Source organism: Sesamum indicum, linkage group LG4 (assembly GCF_026168435.1).
Source record: "Sesamum indicum cultivar Baizhima isolate 11 linkage group LG4, ASM2616843v1, whole genome shotgun sequence".
NCBI lineage: Eukaryota > Viridiplantae > Streptophyta > Magnoliopsida > Lamiales > Pedaliaceae > Sesamum > Sesamum indicum.
The window spans coordinates 5,439,307-5,459,111 of NC_142660.1; the positions used below are offsets into that span (position 1 = coordinate 5,439,307).

Here is a 19,805-nt window from a genome sequence, read left to right on the forward strand (position 1 = left end):
TGAGTTGGCGGGAAAAACACAATATCACCTTCTGGTAAGCAAGCTAGGAAAAATAGAGTTTGATTGATTGTCTTGTTATGAGATAGTCATGTGGTGTAATAAAGTCGATTATGTTGGAGTTAAATTGACTGTATTCCATGCGTGCTGCATGTTCCTCTTGTTTGGGCTGTGTCTGATATGCATATATAGATAGGGCTGGTTATTTACTTACTGAGTGGCAGACTCATTCCCCTGCTGACATTTTCTTTCAAAAATAGACTTTGAGGTGTCTGACTGTTGAAGAATAGATCCACGCGCTATACTGAGGCAGGTCGGGCCAGTATGCAGTTTTCTCCTCTTTGTCAGTTAGAGTACAAACCACATTTTGTTTGTACAGAGAGAATATAAGCGTACGGATTACTTGTGATGAATCACCTTGTGGTGTGTGATATGTATATATATATAATGTTGTGGGTTGATAATACCTATTATGATGTTGGGGTTACGCATACATATAGATTAAATTATTATGTGCATTTATATATATAAACACAAGGATTACAATAAGTATGACGTTTAGGGTAGGTATAGCCCTTGTAGCAAAGGGGGTGCTACATTAGGTGGTATCAGAGCAGGGATTAGATTTCCTTGGGATAGTAGCTGAAATGTAATTTTATACATAAGGTGTATGTGCTAGGAATCTACTCACATGTGTGTATTTAATATAGGATGGAAGCGTCAAGAGAAAACGCTGTTGGCCCAACTGAGTCATTAGAGTCTATGCAGGGTCATGATTTTGGATCAGAACATCAGGGTTTAGAATCCCAAAATAGAAATATTCCACAATCAGAAATAAATACCTTTATGCAACAGTTTGTTGAAATGATGCAGAGGACATCAGAGAAAAATACCCATATTTATTCCCTTAGCCGTTAAGTTAGTTAAATTTCGAGGACGAAATTTTTATTAGGAGGGGAGAATTGTCACGCCCCAAAAATTATAATATATAATTGGGGGATTAATTGATAAATTTTTATGAAATTTAGTTAATTAGTAAATAAATTATGTTCCATAATTGGAATATGATAAAATTTGAACAGATTAAATTGGAGTCCGTTATAATATTTTGGGGCAATTTCTATTAATTAAGAAAATTTAGGAGGGACGTAATGGGTATTTTGAGAAAAGTCTAATTAAATAAAAATAATAATAATACCAATATTACACATATGTAAATAATATTTATATATATACTAATATATATATATATATATATATATGAAGAGAGAGAGAGGATTGAGAGTGGGAGATGGGCCATCCCCCCACCGCCTCACTCTCTTCTCTCTTATTTTGTCCATACACACATACACATTACACACACACACAATACAAATAATAGTGGAAATTGCAATTTTTCGGCCGAAAACGGAAGAGAGAAACCGGGTACGAAAATATAATTTTAATTTTTATTAATTAATATAATTATATTATTTAATTAGTCTATTTATTAAATGTTGTTTATATTGAACGATGTATCATTTAATCGGAATATTTTACGAGTTTGGCTATTTAAAATAGTGTCGAATTAAATATCAAATTGGATATAAAAATGATGTCGTTGGTTAATTAGATTATTAAATTTATTAGATTTGAATGTTGCTATAGCCAATTTATATAATTCCATCAGAATTGTTAACCAAATACGCAATTATGTGTAAAGTGTATAATAGCGAGAAATTGATAGAAAATTCATAGAAATATTCCGAGAATTATATTTAATAAATGGTATGTTAATAAAGAGGAAAAATGAAGATTTGTATTTCGATAGAAATGGAATATTAAAGGATTATTGGAAATCGTACGAATAAGATTTAGTATTATATTTAAAAGAAATTACGATATTGTTGATATATTAATTGTATAAGGTATAACTCATTATAGGATACGGGGGTGAGGTGAAAGGACTGACAATTAGCGATTGAGTAGAAAGAAACGTTGTAAGGTCGAGGTAAGTAAATAATTAGTATTATTTATATATGTATCTTTAATTGTGATTTTACTGTTATCTGAATTTGTGGTTCATGCTGACATGGATTTATCTGAAAGTATATGAGTGATGGATGATTTGATTTGATTGATGGTATTGTGTACGTAGAATAAGGAAATGCGTTGAGATATTATGTTTGTTGTTTGATGTAACTTGATTGACGATAATGTGTACGTGGAATGACTAAGTACGTTGAAATATTATGTTTGTTGTTTGATGTGTTGTGAGTGTCTGAAAATGAAAATATATTGATATATGGTTTTACGTTACTAGTTGCTTACAAAAATGGTGATGTGTGAAAATGAGGGAGTGGTGGAAATTGAATATAATTGTGGTGTGAATACCCCTTGATATGTGTTGAAAAGCCTATAAGGCGATATGAAAAGTGCTATGTGCGAAAAGAAAATGCTATGTGCGAAATGAGATTGATGAGCCGGCTGTCAAGGGGGTTCACTTAAATTTATATAACAGTGAGATTGAGTTGGCGGGAAAAACACAATATCACCTTCTGGTAAGCAAACTAGGAAAAATAGAGTTTGATTGATTGTCTTGTAATGAGATAGTCATGTGGTGTAATAAAGCTGATTATGTTGGAGTTAAATTGACTGTATTCCATGCGTGCTGCATGTTCCTCTTGTTTGGGCTGTGTTTGGTATGCATATATAGATAGGGCTGGTTATTTACTTACTGAGTGGCAGGCTCATTCCCCCGCTGACATTTTCTTTCAGGAATAGACTTTGAGGTGTCTGACTGTTGAAGAATAGGTCCACGCGCTATACTGAGGCAGGTCGGGCCAGTATGCAGTTTTCTCCTCTTTATCAGTTAGAGTACAAACCACATTTTGTTTGTACAGAGAGAATATAAGCGTACGGATTACTTGTGACGAATCATCTTGTGGTGTGTGATATGTATATATATAATGTTGTGGGTTGATAATACCTATTATGACGTTGGGGTTACGTATACATATGGATTAAATTATTATGTGCATTTATATATATAAACACAGGGATTACAATAAGTATGACGTTTAAGGTAGGTATAGCCCTTGTAGCAAAGGGGGTGCTACAAGTTAGTTGTGTTTCAAGTTTAGGCAATTGAATACTGGGATAATTACGCTTCTCTTTAGTAAGGTTTACAAAATTATATTTAGTATTTTTAAGATTTGTATTTGTATAATAAATAAGTCCTTTTGTTAAATAAAAATTCACTAAAATTTATTGGTATCAACACAAAAGTTGAATGAAAATTGTTATTTACCTTCGATTGACTTATTGGAAGTAAAAAAAAAATTCATATAATTACATTCGAAAAGAATTTGAAATCCGTCAATTTTTAATAAAATATAATTTAAAATTAAAATGGAATGATTTTAGATTTTTATTTAAATTTATATTATATGAAATAATATATTTTATTTTTATAATTTATAATTTTATATATAATATAATACAAAATATATTTTATGAACATTTTTTTCAGATAAGCATTTATATGGCAGATGAAAAAAAAAAAAACCAATCAACAAAATGTTATATTTGACATTTTCTATATGTATTTATCTATAATAATTAACTATGATTAATATTGTTCTTGGTCATTTGGTTTAAATTATTTAAAATATCTTTCATTAAGATATTAATATAAATTATTTTTCTTTTTAATAATATAAATTCTTAAATAATGGGTTGTTTGACACATTATCAAAATTAAAGAAAACATGAGGTTTCAAATTCGAATTTGATTTTCGCGCACCCATTTAAAAGAATTAAAATTTCACATACAGAATTTGTACGTGAGATAAATGTGTTAATAAATTAGTATATAAGAATAGTAATAGTAAATAATTTTAATTTCTAGTAGTTATGAAATTTGATTTATTACCATATAATAAATTAGTTTTATAGCACTATCATCCAGTTGGTGCCTTCTTTACTAATTCATAATATCTTTGAAATTCTTATGCATGCCAACATCATATATACTTAATTTATTTTAGTTGACTTTTACAATACATCAGTATGAAAAGATGTACACATTACACTCATAATTGTAGGTGATATCACATAAAGGCACGTTACAGTTGACTCGACTAACACTCATAATTATGTATAAGAATATTTAGACATTGTCGTACAAGCAAAGTTGTCAATCCTTATTATAATATAACACGAGAAGAAAATATACTATGTCCATTGGCCACATGATATCATTAAAACCTTGAAATAAAATAGACAATGAAGATAAAAAATAGAAGTAATGGCCTTGCACATGTATTAATACATGAAAACATGATTTGATAATATCAACAAATTTGATAATTTTTTGACTGATGTAAAAATTTATTTATTAAATAAAAATAAATTAAATAAAATATTAAATTTAATTTCTCGACCCACGGAATCAAACCTCGTGACTAACGCATAGACTTACAAATTAATTAATTGCTTTATTGGTAGGTCAATTTTTGCTTTGTAATTTGTCTATTATTTTTGAAATATTTTTTTATGTTGATTTGAGTACCACCTCTCCCACAAAATATTTACAATTTTCTAATTGTCAATCCATATGATTTGACACACATAAATATTACCACGCACCGCACCGCACTGTATAAATTAAAAATGTCTGTCTCTTGAATTTGAAATTTAAGTTTGATTTTGATCCGCAAATAGATCAGGTCTGTTGACTCCATCCATATTATGTCAACTCTTTTCCATGACCTATCAAATAACAATAAAAATATAATATAATTAATATTATTCAAATAAATTATGTGGCAAGTTGTTGCTTTGTCAATTCACATAAATCTGCTGGCAATTACTAAGCATCGTACAATGCTGGTTCTCTTAGTAACAACGTATTTCTTTTTTCTTTTTTATTTTATTTTAATAATTTTTTATTAATATCAGCAAATTTGATAATTTTGACTGAAGCAAAAATTTATTTATTAAATAAAAATAAATCTCATAAAATATTAAATTTAATTTCTTGACCCACGGAACCAAACCTCATAAATAACGCATAGACTTACAAATTAATTAAGTACTAAAGCAATTATTTGAACACACAACTAATCAAATTCTTGGTACTTTAACCACAATTAAATTATGTGATTAAGCTAATATTATTCTTAAGCTGTGTTGTATATTAAATAAATTTACTTACATTATATCAATGTGTAATAATTGACCAAAGACGACTAATTAATCTTCAATTCTTGATCCAGCCCACCTAACCGGATTCCGATTTAAGGAGCAGCAACAAGTTATTTTTCTTGCACAAACAGTAACCATTTCACATTGTGTTGCTTCTCTTTTTTCCCTGCACGTAACTGAATCTTAAGGTTATTCAACAAAAGCATCATCAGAGAGATGGTAGTAGCAGCTTATGCAACTTTGCGTTCCCTCTCACATGTCCTTACCAATCTCCAACATCCTGCTCGTCTCCATCGGCTTCATGTTGACACAAATCGAATTCAGAGCCTGCAGGAGACTGTTCAGTTCTTGCTAGACTTTCTCGATGCTCATTCCCAAAGAATAAGTGAAGAAATTGGAGTTCTGGGGAGGCAAATTGCTGATGCTGCTGCAGAAGCAGAAGAAGTTGTTGACCGCCATGTAGTGGATCAGCTTCGCTTTAGATCTGAGGAAGAAAGTCACTGTATGGCAGCCCTCTCATCTTTCTCTCAAGATATAGACAAACTTACTGGACAGTTGGATTCCCTCACAAAAGAGTTAACGAAGGTGGTGAAAGAAGAATGGGCAGTCGACGCCCAAGAAGAGCAGTGCATAGTGTCTGTTCCTGTCAAATCACCAGAAGTGCTTCCTTCGAGTGGCAAGAAGACTATTATGGTGGGATTTGATGAAGACTTGGAACAAATCTTGGATAAGCTCACTAGAGATGAACCTGATCTCCACATCCTCCCCATTGTAGGGATGGGAGGCATTGGTAAGACTACTTTAGCTCAAAATATTTTTGATCATCCATATACTGTGCACTACTTTCCTAAACGAATTTGGCTTACAATATCTCAAGAATGTAGTGTACGGGAACTTCTTTCATCCCTTCTTGATAATGGAAAAGAGCAAGAGAGTAATCAAACTTTGGCCGAATTAGGACAACGATTGTACCAAAGTTTGTTCGGGGAAAGATATTTGATAGTTATGGATGATGTATGGAGTGTAGAGGCTTGGAATGATTTAAAGTTGTTCTTTCCAAATAACAGTAAAGGAAGTCGAGTTATGTTGACTACTAGGGAGTCAAGCTTGGCGAAATCTTTAGGCTCTCAGGAATCTTATTTGTTAGATTTTCCAAATGAGGAAAATAGTTGGAATTTGTTTTACCAAGAAACCTTTGCACAAAAAGATTGTCCATATCCGGAATTGGAGGAAATAGGTAAGAACATTGCAAAGAGTTGCAATGGACTTCCACTAACAATTGTTGTACTCGGCGGGCTGCTTGCAAACTCCAACATGACACGGGAATATTGGGAGTCTGTCGCAAAAGATGTAAGCACTTTTCGTACTTCAAAAGATTATGAGGGATGTCTAAAGATATTGTCTTTGAGCTATAACAATTTGCCCGTTTATCTTAAACCATGTTTTCTCTATATGAGTGTTTTTCCTGAAGATTCTAAGATTTGTGTTTCCAGACTAACCAGATTATGGATTGCTGAAGGATTTCTAAAACCAATAAGAGGTAAAAGCTTGGAAGAGGTAGCAGAGAAATACTTAAGAGACCTTATTGATAGAAATCTAATTTTGAGTCTTGAATTTAAGATTGATGGAAAATTAAAAGAATGTGGAATCCATGATCTTCTTAGAGATTTATGTTTGACAGAATATGAAAAAGAACATTTCATTTATGCCCCAAAAGTGCAACGTGTTGATGCTTGCAGTGTGAAGGACATGTGCTTCATGTGTGGCCTTGGGACCTCACTCCAAAGGATAGATCTAAATGAAGTGCATGATGGCTCACAACTGACATCTCTTGCAAGTGTTTTGGTCTGTAACACCTGCAAAAATACTTATCCGAGTCTTAATAAAGCGAGAGTGGTGAGGACAAGATTAGTGAAAATTTTGGGGCGTCCTCGTGAAGTAGAATCTCTGCACCCTACTAGCTTGCGGTATCTTCAGATGGTCGATGTGACTTTATACGAGTTTTTGTATCCATCTACAATAGCTTTACTCTGGAATCAACAGACTTTTGAAATTTTCTCTTTTCCCCCTTATAGTAAAATATCTCTACCATACGTAATGTGGGATATGCCACAGCTTCAGCATTTTATTGGTTCAGCTCATTTTATTTTGCCTAAAGAAGCAACTACTCAAGATTTTGATATTATGAAAAACCTACATACGCTTTTTGGTATGAGAAATTTCAGGTGTACAGAGGAGGTTCTAAGAAGAATACCGAATCTGAATAAATTAGGTATTTACTATGATAAAGAGAATGAAATAGAATGGACGTACTACTGTCTCTACAATCTTGTTCGTCTGCAAAAACTCGAATCACTTTCTATCGAAGCTTACAATCTTCGATTGGAGAATCTCACCTTCCCGACTTTACTTAAGGAGCTGTGCTTGAAAGGTTGTAATATTCCTTGGGAAAAGATAATGACTGTTGGCTCCTTATTGCCTAATCTTGGAAAGCTTGTAGTGGAATCTAATTATTTCGAGGAGCACGAGTGGAATCAAGTTGAAGGCGACTTTCCTCGACTCAAATTCTTGAAAATTTCCAACAGTCATCACCTGACGCGATGGAGGGCAGAAAATATCCACTTTCCTAATCTTGAGATCCTCTTTATAGAGTTCATGTTGAATTTGGAGGAGATCCCTGCAATTATTGGAGATATAATCACACTCCATTCCATTTACTTCAAAAGTTGTGAAGGTCCTGTCATCGATTTGGCAAAGCAAATAGTGGAGGAACAACAACGTACCTATGGAAATGAGATTCTTCAACTTTATATAAATGGAGAAAGGTATCAAGTTGGTAGTTACTAGCCGTTATGACTCAAACATGATATTGTCCTACACCACCTCAATAAATTTTATGGGAGGTCTCGTGTTTGTCTTCACTGTTGTCTATGTGTGTCGGAATTTTATTAAATTTGTAATATTTTCTTTAGCATTATTAAATCCGTTTCTAAATTTTGAATTTTATCTTTTTTTATAAATTATTAATATATTTAATAAATATGAATAAATAAATAAATAAATTTTATACATTTTAATAAATTTTTAGATAATTAATTAAATTTAATAAATAAACGGCAAAAACATATTGTTATTGGACAACATTAATTATGAAAATGGGACTATGGTCGGAGTTGATAAGAAATTATCAGTGGTCGAGAAGAAATTATGTAAGAAATCATCAAGAGAAGCTGCGAAAACCAACGTCGATAGTGCAAGTTCAAACTTAATTTTTAAAGTTATAGAAGTATAACTTTCAAAGTTAATTTTCTAATTAGAGAGAAAATAAGAAAAATTGAAGAAGAGAGTGATATTAAATGAAAAGAGAGGAACACATTATATAAAAAAAATTGAAACGGTCTTAAAAATGGGCATAAAATAATTTTAGTCCGTTCAAAATGTAAAACATTTAGGTTATAACTGTAAGGGAAAAATGCATTTTTTAGTTCATTAACTCTATCCTTATTCAACTTTAATCCACTAATTTTGATAGTTATCAATTTTAGGACTTTGGAGCTAATTTTCCAATAAAATAAAAGGAAATTGCTAATGCATCATTTAATTGCTTAAGTGTCCGCCAATTCAAACCATGTGTGTGTCTATGTGGGATTTTCGTACATTGAAATCCAACACATGGCCTAATTGTATATAATTTATGGCAGGGATGGGGTAGGGCTTTTTGTTTAATTAAAATTTATATTATATAAAATAATATTTTTTTCATAATCTATAATTATTTATAAAATCATAATTAGTTTTATAATTTTATGTATTTTTACTCTATAATTTTATGTGTTTGTATCTTTTTTGTGTCATAATATATTTTTATTGAAGCTGGTCAATTGAGTTATATATTTTATTCTAATTTATAATATATTTTAAAGTGTGTAAAACTATTTATTACATGCATGCATGGATGACACATCATGAAAATTAGTATAAAATATAAATTCAAAAATATTTTTATGCAATTTCATCTTCTTTTCTTTTATATGTGGGGGTTGAAATAAAAAAAAAATATCCACATGAAGTGCTAAGTCATTTTTTAATATCACATGGGATAAATTAAACAATATACAAAATTAGTGGACTAAAAAATATAATTACTCAAGAAAATAAGTCCAATTTATTTGCCAAATCAGACTTTAGTGCCACGTGACATAAAAAATCTCCAAATTTATTGATATGCATGCTAATTTTCGACGAAAATTAATAAAATCAGCCACCAAAATAGTTGATTAAAGTATATTTTTCAATGTAGTGTGTAAAAAAAAAAAAAACCAGTAGCACTCCACTATTTTGCTCCTTCATGCACCATGTCGGCTGCGGATTCACCATAATCACACCATTCCCAACCTCTAGCTGGACGTAAGTTCGACATCAAATCCCTCTTTGAAAGGATCAAAACGCTTGTGGATCATATCCACGACTCGATAAAAATTTATTATATATTTTATATAAATTATATTTTTATAATTTTTTTAATAATATTAAAATAATTAATCCAATTTAATTTAATGGTTGATAAAGGAGCTCGAGCTTGTATCTAGGTTCAGTATGGGTATTTATTTGTAAAATAGAATTGAATTGAAATTTTGAAAAATTAAAAATTCATTTGTCAAAATGCTACACTGAAACGAAATGGTTCATTCGATCACAATAATTATTGAACTTTTTCTTTTATATTCCAGGCGGTATTCAATAAATCAAACTTTTTATTAAAATACGGTAAATAATTAAAAATTAAATATTAAAAATAATAATTACACTTTTAATGTGTACCGAAATTCAATCGTACTACAATGATCAAAAGATCTTTACGAAAATCTTAAGATCATGACACGATAGAAAATTAAGAAGGGGTATCCTAATACATCCATATTTCCCAGAAATCAACATCAGCCAACACTTGGCTAAATCCAAAGCCTAGTGTATTCTGCATACTAACAACATATAGTGCAGACATTCTTGTTATTGAGCCAGCATTTATTTTTATGACATAGTCCACTAAGGCCATGTTTACCCACCCGAATCCTCTATTCGGGAGTGGGATTCATTGAGATTGGTAATGGGATTGCACTGTATGGGACAATGTAATGCTATGTTTACTATCCAGGACATTAATCACAATATATCCTTATGCATTTGTTTGCTAGGGATTTTACACAGCATTTGCTAGTACATTTACCTTTTTGCCCCTTTATAATTACGAAATTACATAGTCAGCTTATCCGTTCTTCATTTCTCTTTCCCCCCTTTTCCCCTAAATCTGATTTATCGACGTTTTGTGGCAAAGGACGAGATTCTGTCCGATTCCTTCGAAACGAGAACGCGAACCACCATATTTTCAGTAAGTTAACCATCACCCACACATTATCTTCGTTTGGCCTAGTATTTGTACCGCTTAAAATATTTTGACGAAGCCATATTTTGAATTCTAGGGTTTCTCAAGTGTCCGATCCTCTTCGTGCAGCAGGCTAATTCTGTGGGTTCCTAACCGCTTCCGAACATAATACTGTGAGGTTAACATTTATTCCCAAAGCAACTTGTTCCCCTTTCTTGAATTTGTTTACTCGCCTTTCTGTCCGCTGTTCTGATACGCAAAACATTTTGTCCATTTTCTTAAAAATCAATTACTACTACTACTACATCACATACAATACTTTGTTGCTGCTGTTACCTGTATTTCGTGCTATTTAATTGCCTTGAATTTGATCAGTATCCTGGAATACACTTATTAAGTGTAATGTCATCTGTCTAAAGCATTTTTTTCTATTCCTTAGAAAATGTAGTTGATTCACAACTGTGACTACTATAGTATAATTATTGCCGTCCAGGTCAATCGCTTTGTTTGTCAATAGTATATGTTACTATTACCGTAGGCTTACCTTACATTTGACTTCCTTGGATCATCATGTTGTATCCTTTCTCTTTTATTCCATAGGGCAACGTAGATGGAGACCCCTTGTTCCAAACACGATTTTAGTAGTAACGATTCCGAAGCTAGAACGGGTAGTAGGCACTATTCTTCTGCCTCAAACGACCAAGTTGTGCGTTTTTCTTGTTGTGGTCGGGATGTGGTCGTACGCACTTCATGGACCAGCCTAAACCCAGGTAGAAGATTTCGCGGATGCCCGGGCAATGAGGTTTGAAGGATAATTCGTATACGATACTCTCAACCGTATACGAATTATCCCTACATTCGTTGGTCTTCCATTATCGAGGATAGGTATATATACATCACATACCGTTATTTTTTCAGGGTCATTACTGCGGTACATTCCAATGGGTTGAGCCCCCAATGTGCCGCAGGTCTAAGGAGATTATTCTTGTAGTGTTGAACATAATTTTCGAATATAAAAGTTGGATGAAACATTTAAATGAACGTCTACAAGTAGAGGAGACGCGCCGTTCTACATTAAGAAATTATTTAATTGTCTTAATATTTATTTGGCTAATGACTATTTATATTGCATTTCATGTCTAACCTTGCTTTATCCCTCGTAGCTATAGGGAAGACGTGTCCTTAAAGCAGGATTTTGCAGAACATGGAGAAGATGATGGTTTGAAATGAAAAAGCGAGAGCGAAGTAAAGGCGGTAGGGGTGTGTACAAGGCCAACAGTGTCATTTCAAGTGCTGATTCGAGGGTATTATAGTCAAAGCAACACAGCTTGCACGCTGGGATACATTGTCCAGATGCGAATCCCATCCTAATTGGCTGGATACTTATCAGGCGATTAATCCCACTTCATCCCGGGCTTCACTACGTAGTAACGGGCCGCCTCATTCGAAAGTAAACGCTCTGCTGACAAGGATTACTCCGTATATACTGCCTAATCCACCGTAGTAAAATTAGAGAAAATTAGATTTTCCATTCCTCTGTGTTATCATTAAAATAATTTTGGTCCCCCATATTTTATGAATTATAAATTTGGTCCTTCAAATTATCATTTTTTGTACACAGGTGATCCTTGGTCTCAAATTAGTGAAGTTTGAAGAATTATTTGAATAATTTCTACCCGCAACGTGACCAAAAGCATTAGACCATGGCTAAGTTGCTTATTATAATTAATATTAATGGACACAAACAAGTTGGCAGCCTGTGGATTGTCAATCAATATATACAACAATCCAATATAAAATACTAACAATTTCAAACGTCCTACTAATTAAATATTTGGAGTATCACCTCTTCTTACTGAAAAAAAAAACTATTATTCAGACAAAAATCAATTGATAGTTTTAATTTTATAACTAATTATATTATTATTAAATTATTATTATTATTATTATTATTATTATTATTATTATTATTATTATTATTATTATTATTATTATTACCACTACTACTACTAATACTACTATAGAATTTGTCCACTGAAAGAATTAATGACACATATATAATCACTATGAACACACAACTAATTATTATGTATTGTGGTAATATTATGTGTAATTTTTGCCACTAATAATAACACAATGATAAAATCAAATTATTGAAATTTCATATTTATTTTTGGTGAAAGATTAATAATTGTAACATGAATTTTTGTGATCAAGAATTAAATTGTTTTGTTGTGTCTCTTTATCATAGACAGGTACTCATTTGAATTTAAACTCCTATTTAATTTCCCCTATCCCATAGTAGCAAAATTAAATAATAATATAATTGGTTCATTTTGAATGAAAATTTAAAAAAAAAAAATAATGTGGCACATGATTCATTCTGAAAATTACAGGAGTCTTTTGCATCTTCTTAAAACATAAAGGATAAAAATATCAAAATAGCAAGGAGCACATAATTAATCTCAACAATTTTGGCAAGATTTGACCTGAAGGTTCAAAATTGTGAAATACCAAAAAATTACAAGATTGTGTTACAACCCTATATTTCAAATCATCGATTCAAATCTTTATTAATTGTAAAGTTAATATTTGTCTTAGTTATATATTTGAAGGCTTAAATATTGTCTTTGGTTTTTTGTAATTTTAATATTTTGATACTTCTATTTTTTACCTTTCTAGAATCATAAAAGGAATTATGATTTTTTTTTATATATTTTGCAATGTTGATCCTTTCGCTGTCGGATTTTGCAAAAATTATCTGAATAAATCATGTAGGCCTCTTGGTTTAATCAAATTGGTACTTTTGTTCTGATTGGTTCACTTTTGCCAATATGAATAAAAAATTAAAAAAAATAAAAACAATGTGGTACATGATTCATTTCGAAAATTTTCACAAAATTCGATACTGAAACGATCCAATTTTTTAAATATGAAAAAATTACATGAGTCTTTTGCATCTCTTAAAAATATAAAGGATAAAAATATCGAGATCGTGAGGGACAAATGCTTAATTTCGACAATCTTTGCAAAATTTGGCATCAAAACCCTCAAAATTATAAAATATCCAAAAAATTACAAAATTATTTTACCACCCTATATTTCAATTCATCGGTTCAAATATTTATTAGTTGTAAAGTTCAAATATGGTTTTATTGGTTGGTCAATTATTGTTTTGTAATGTGCCATTTATTTCTGAAACATTTTTTTATGTTGGTTTGAGTACCCCTCCCCCACAAAATATTTACAATTTTCTAATAGTCAATCCATGTAATGTGGCACATATAAATGTTACCACACACCGCATCCAATAAATTAATATTGTCTGGCTTTTGGATTAGAAATTATAAATTAAGAACTAGTGGTATAAAATTATATTTAAAGTTAATTACTAACTCATATATAATGACAATTTAGTGACAATAAATAAGTAGTATTATTATATTGTATTGTCACTTTAAATGTATCCCTAATTATATACTATAATTTTTTTTATGTATAATTGTGTAAAATTTTGCGGAGTTGTAACGGCTGATACCGTTTGAAAGGCCGTGACAATTTGCACATATTATAACACCCGTTACAACTTGTAATGATATTTGTAATTGTTGTTGAAATTTGTAACGGCCATTATTTCTTAAAATGCCAGCGGTTACAAAAAATGTACGGAAGGCCGCTATAAAACTTTGAAGTAAGAAAACCATTACAAAAATGCTTGCGTCCTACAAAAAGGTCTTGAGTATGAGGAATGATACTGCATACATAAAGGGACTAATGTGAGGTAAATTAGACTCGGAGTTCGATTTATAAATATTCGTTATGGAATAATGCAAACATCATTTGTAATCAAATCTTCAATGATTATATTTCAGTTCGCCGAAGGACGATCGGAAAGCTCCAGTTACCTAAAAGGTACGAGTTTCTGAATCTAACCGGATAAGGAGAAACGATGTAAGACATCGATCCTGATAAATGGTTTGGATCTATAATATCCACTATGGAGTTCAAACTAGGTTTGAACGTCCTGTATCTGGATTACTTATTTTAAAGAGTTCATGAGGTATATGACTCGGTCAAGAACAAGGTGGAAGGTCAGTGGGAGCTCAATTGTGTTCCTAGTGTTTTAGATGTTAAAAACATCTTGATAACTTGGAATGATAGAAAGATGTTGTGGAACTCTAAAAAATGAATATTGTTCATATAATTCTCCATATAGGAATTGAATTCCTATCTAGGGATAAACTATCCAAGATACAGTTGTGGTGGACTAATGAAGAGCTTAGATGTTTGACAACCCCTACAACTTTGCTGTAAGAAATATGGGAATGCTATTCGGAGCACTAAGCCCGATGTTGTTTGTGCTTTTAAGCATAACAACGAATATAGAGTGTGCACCGATGAGACAATAGATAACTTTTGAAAAGCTATCTTTAGATTTTTCTACAGAAACTTTCCCAGGAGTTGCCTCAATTTCTATTGCACCGTACAAAATAGCCGAAGTGGAATTACAAGAACTTCAAAAATAAATCAAAGAATTATTGGGAAAGGGTTTATCAGGCCGAGCACTTCACCGTGGGTAGCACCAATGTTATTTGTGAAGAAGAAAACTGGTAGTATGAGGTTCTACGTCGATTATTAAAGAATCAGTATAACCCGGGAATGCGATGGAATTGTGAAATAAAAAATTTTAAAATCAATTCGCATGGGTGTTCCCTTTGAACTTTCGGGCATTCGATATTTTTCAAAAGCATAATAATAATCATGTAAACATGCTAGACATGTGGCTAGAGGATGAAACAAAAAGTACAGAAACATAATATGAAAACTTTACCTTTTGTTTCTTTAGAAAACTGCAACGTGCGTTGTTCCTTTTATGTTCTCCCGTTCCGTTCACTTGAGAATTCAAACTAGAATTCATCTAAGTTGTCCACACCACAAAATGAAAAGGTAAAGTTCTTGTTTTATCACTAGATAGAACAAAGAACCAAGAAGAAAAACAACTCCAAACACAACACTATTGTTTAGTGCTTTTGGATTGTTTTGTGTTCTAATTTGAATCCACAAAATAGAACCAAAAGGGGAATATTTTTGAGAAACATTGGAGAGAAAAATTCGTGGCTTTTGTGGTGGTTATAACGAATATATGTGTAGTTTTGTGTATCACATCAATTTAATTCAAAATTCAGTCACAACTAAGTTTGCTTCTAAGACAACCTGTACAACCATTTTCATATAACCTCTAACCATGACGAAATAACTCCATCATGTTCATCATCGTGAGAAGTTTCAACTCCTTCTTAACTTGCTCCAACCACCCTCAAATGGGCTTGGACTTCAAATATGCACCGGGCTCGATTTAATCAAATTAAATCATGCCCAACTAAATTCAAATTTTTCATTTAATCCAATTAAATATATCTAAGACCAAATACTAATTAATTGATCCAATTAATTAATTAAGCCAAACTCAATAAATTTAAAGGTGTTAAGCCCAAAAATTAATTATTTCAATTAATTAATTCTTAAGCCATCCATCAACTAGATTGCTAAATAAATGATCCAATCATTTATATATATCCTCTTTGAATTAATCTAATCCAATAAAATTAATTTATTCCTTCTTGTATTAATTCCAAATTAATTTTTACCAATTCCATAGTCATTTGTGTGTGACTCTTTAGGTTCACCCTCCGCTAAACTTGGACTTGTGTCCAACACAATGATTAATTAAATCTAATTTAATTAATTTATTTCCCATTAACCATTAAACGAAAATTTCCATCACCATGGGTGGCCGTCTAGCAATGGTCCATAGCACTAGAGACTAGGTGAATGTTGGCGTGAGCATTTAGGCTCCCGAGAACCATACGGGTACGGTCCTTCCATCATCCGTCTCCCGATCTAAGTCTAGGGCATGGAATTGCGCGTTGGTTCCCATCCTGGACTAGATACTATGCTCGATAACTCGGGATGCATTTGCTCTATTGATTGACGTAGGAAATCATTCTCTACTCAACCAATCGCTGTGGCCACAGACTTTAAGAGCACCAACCATCTCAAAGCGCATAGGAGATTCGACTGTCATATACTGACAAGTGACAGATTCTATCTTGGAACCCATCATCCTCACTATATATTCATCCAAGATACAAGATACAAAATCACATACATGCAACTGGCATGGTTCCTCAAGTCTAAGGACTAATCCCGTACTATCGGAGCCAGGAAGATTTAGTCATACTGACCAAGCCTCCAAGGCTTCCATATAACGACTTCCCACTAGTCAGTTCAGTTGGCTTGACAACCTTGTCAACCACCCACTAACATTGCATAAACGTCCAACGTTTCTCGCCGATAAAATACGACACTCATCCAATGAATGCAATTTTAGTGCCAGTCTCAATAGGACTCTCAATACCATGTCTCGAAGTCCTCGACTTGAAAGATTTCAAACCTAACCTTCAGAAATTGATTTCATGGCCCCCATCCAATGCATAGCCCAACTACATAGGTTGAACAATTTGGTTTGTGGGCTTTGTTGTGATGTTATGTCTATAAACATAATCAGTGAGCACAACAAATAAAATCTCCAGATAATGATTACTCAATTTATTCATAAATAATGTTACAATTATACTGAAATTATCGGAACAGATTACATAAAGGCCAACCCAATTGGCTTTTTGATCATCTATTCTAACATATTGCTACCAATTAGATATGGTAACAAGGAAGAATAAATATCCTTTGCCGAGGATTGATGACTTGCTAGACCAGTTAAAAGGAGCTACAATATTTTCAAAGACTGATTTGAGGTTTGGGTATTGGCAGTTGAGGATAGCAGTCAAAGATATATCAAAAATAGCTTCCCATACTCGTTATGGTCATTATGAATTTTTCGTGATGCCATTTGGGTTAACAAATGCACCAACGACATTCATGGCATTAATGAACCATACATTTTAGGAAATTTGATCACTTTGTTATTATTTTTAGAGATGACATTTTGGTGTACTTGAAGAATAGGGAAGAGCATGGGCAACATCTGAGGATAGTGTCATAGATTTTGAAAAGAAAAGAAGTTGTATGGTAAATTAAGCAAATGTGAGTTTTGGATAAATCAAGTAGTTTTTCTTGGGCATGTGATATGTAGTGATGGAGTTATTTCTGACCCTTTAGAAGTAAAATAGCTATTAAGGAATGGAGAGTACCAAAGAATGCAGTTGAAGTATGAAGTTTCTTAAGGTTGGCTGGATATTACAGGAGATTTGTTTAGGGCTTCTCTATAATTATCGATCCTCTGACCAAGTTGGTGAGAAAGGGTCGCGTTTTAATGGACGAAATAATGCCAACAAAGTTTTGATAAGTTGAAGAAAAGATGACCTCCACTCCGATTTTGGTTTTGCAATCTGGTAGCATGGATATGTAATGTATATGGATGCTTCTAAATAGGGTTTGGGATGTGTGTTAATGCAAAATGCTAAGGCAATTGCTTATACTTCCCGCCAGTTGAGGACTCATGAGTAAAATTATCCCACACATGACTTGGAGTTAGCTGTGATTGTGCATGCATTGAAGATTTGGAGACATTATTTGTATGGAGAAAAATTTCAGATATTTACTGACCCTAAAAGTTCAAAATATATCTTGACGTAGAAGGAATTGAATTTGAGACAAAGAAGATGGATAGTACTATTGAAGGATTATGATTGCACTATTGATTTCCATTAAGGAAAACGTGGTACCATATTTTTTGAGTAGAAAGAGTTCAAGTACATTAGCTAATTTGGGGAGTTACAATCAGACATTGTTACTAGAGATGAGAACTATGAATATGAAATTGGAGGTTGAACAAGTAGCGGGTTTATTGGCAGCCTTGTAACTTAAGCCATACTTTATGAATCAAATCAAAGAAGTACAGACTCGAGATCCTTTTTTATTACGGATGCTGAAAAGGATAAGACAGGGTAAGAATCCAAATTTTTTGATATGAGATGATGGAGTGATAGTGAATGGCGAACGAGCTTGTGTGCCTGACATAGATGAGTTATGAGAAGAGATTTGCGTGAAGCTCATAATGCATCATATGCAATGCACCTTGGTACTATAAAGATGTATCGGAATTTAAGACCTTACTACTGGTGGCAGACAATGAACTAAGGTGTGGCTGATTTTGTGGCTAAATATATGATGACATGTCAACAAGTAAAGGCAGAACATCAGGCACCAGCAAGTAAACTTCGAACTCTATCAATACTTGAATGGATGTAGGAAAAGATCACTGTGGATTTTGTTGTAGGGTTTCCGCATACACTCAGGAAATATGATGCTATTTGGAAATTGTAGATAGACTGACGAAAGCCGCTCATTTCTTGCCAGAACGACCAAGTGATTTTCTTGATAAGCTAGCTGAGTTACATGTGGAGTGCCTGTATCTATTGTGTTGATAGAGATCCTCGATTCACCTCATGCTTTTGAGGAAGTTTACAAAGGGCGTTAGGTATAAAATTACATTTTAGTACTGTGTTTCATCCTCAAACAGATGGACAATCACAAAGAACAATTCAAACCCTTGAAGATATGATGAGAGCTTGTACAATGGAATGATAATCTACCTCTATTGGAGTTTGCTATAATAACTGTTTTCACTCTACTATCGGTATGGCCCCATATTAAGCTTTATATGGAAGAAGGCATTCAATCTATTGGGATACAAAGGTATTAAGACAACTGAAAGGTCCTGAATTAGTGTAGGAAACAATGGATAAAATACAAGTTATTAAGAAGTGTTTGAAGGCAGAAAAGTTACATTGATAAACACTAAAGGGAGATGGAGCATGAAGTAAGTGATAAGGTTTTCCTGAAAGTATCTCCATAGAGGGAAATCTTAAGATTTGGCAGGCATGGAAAACTGAGTCCGATATATATTGGACCTTTATAAAATTATTGAATGAATCGAACCACTAGCGTATCGACTAGCGTTGCCAGCAGAATTATCACAAATACATGATGTTTTCTATTTTTCGGTGCTACGACGATATCGGTTTGATCCTAACCACATTATTTGTCAATTGGAGATAGAGATTTATGAGGAATTGACATATGTGGAAGAACCAATAGATATTTTGGACAGAAACGTAAGAAAATTGAGAAATAAGGAGATACCAATGGTAAAAGTGTGATGGCGTCATCATTCTCCGAGAGAGGCGACTTAGAAGGTTGAGGAGCATATGAGAGA

The 19,805-nt window shown here is 32.7% G+C and overlaps 1 protein-coding gene and 1 long non-coding RNA gene across 2 annotated transcripts; both read left to right on the plus strand.

Moving 5' to 3' along the window:
- Positions 1-1,353: 1,353 nt before the first annotated feature.
- Positions 1,354-3,010, plus strand: LOC148788312 (uncharacterized). The gene is made up of 3 exons (XR_016065299.1): positions 1,354-1,422; positions 1,921-1,987; positions 2,755-3,010. It is a non-coding gene; the product is annotated as an uncharacterized LOC148788312 (long non-coding RNA).
- A 2,239-nt stretch (positions 3,011-5,249) lies between these two features.
- LOC105160106 (putative late blight resistance protein homolog R1A-10) lies at positions 5,250-8,166 on the plus strand. Its single transcript, XM_011077371.3, has one exon. The coding sequence runs from the start codon at positions 5,401-5,403 to the stop codon at positions 8,029-8,031; it is 2,631 nt and encodes an 876-aa protein (XP_011075673.1). The 5' UTR covers positions 5,250-5,400; the 3' UTR covers positions 8,032-8,166.
- Positions 8,167-19,805: the final 11,639 nt, after the last annotated feature.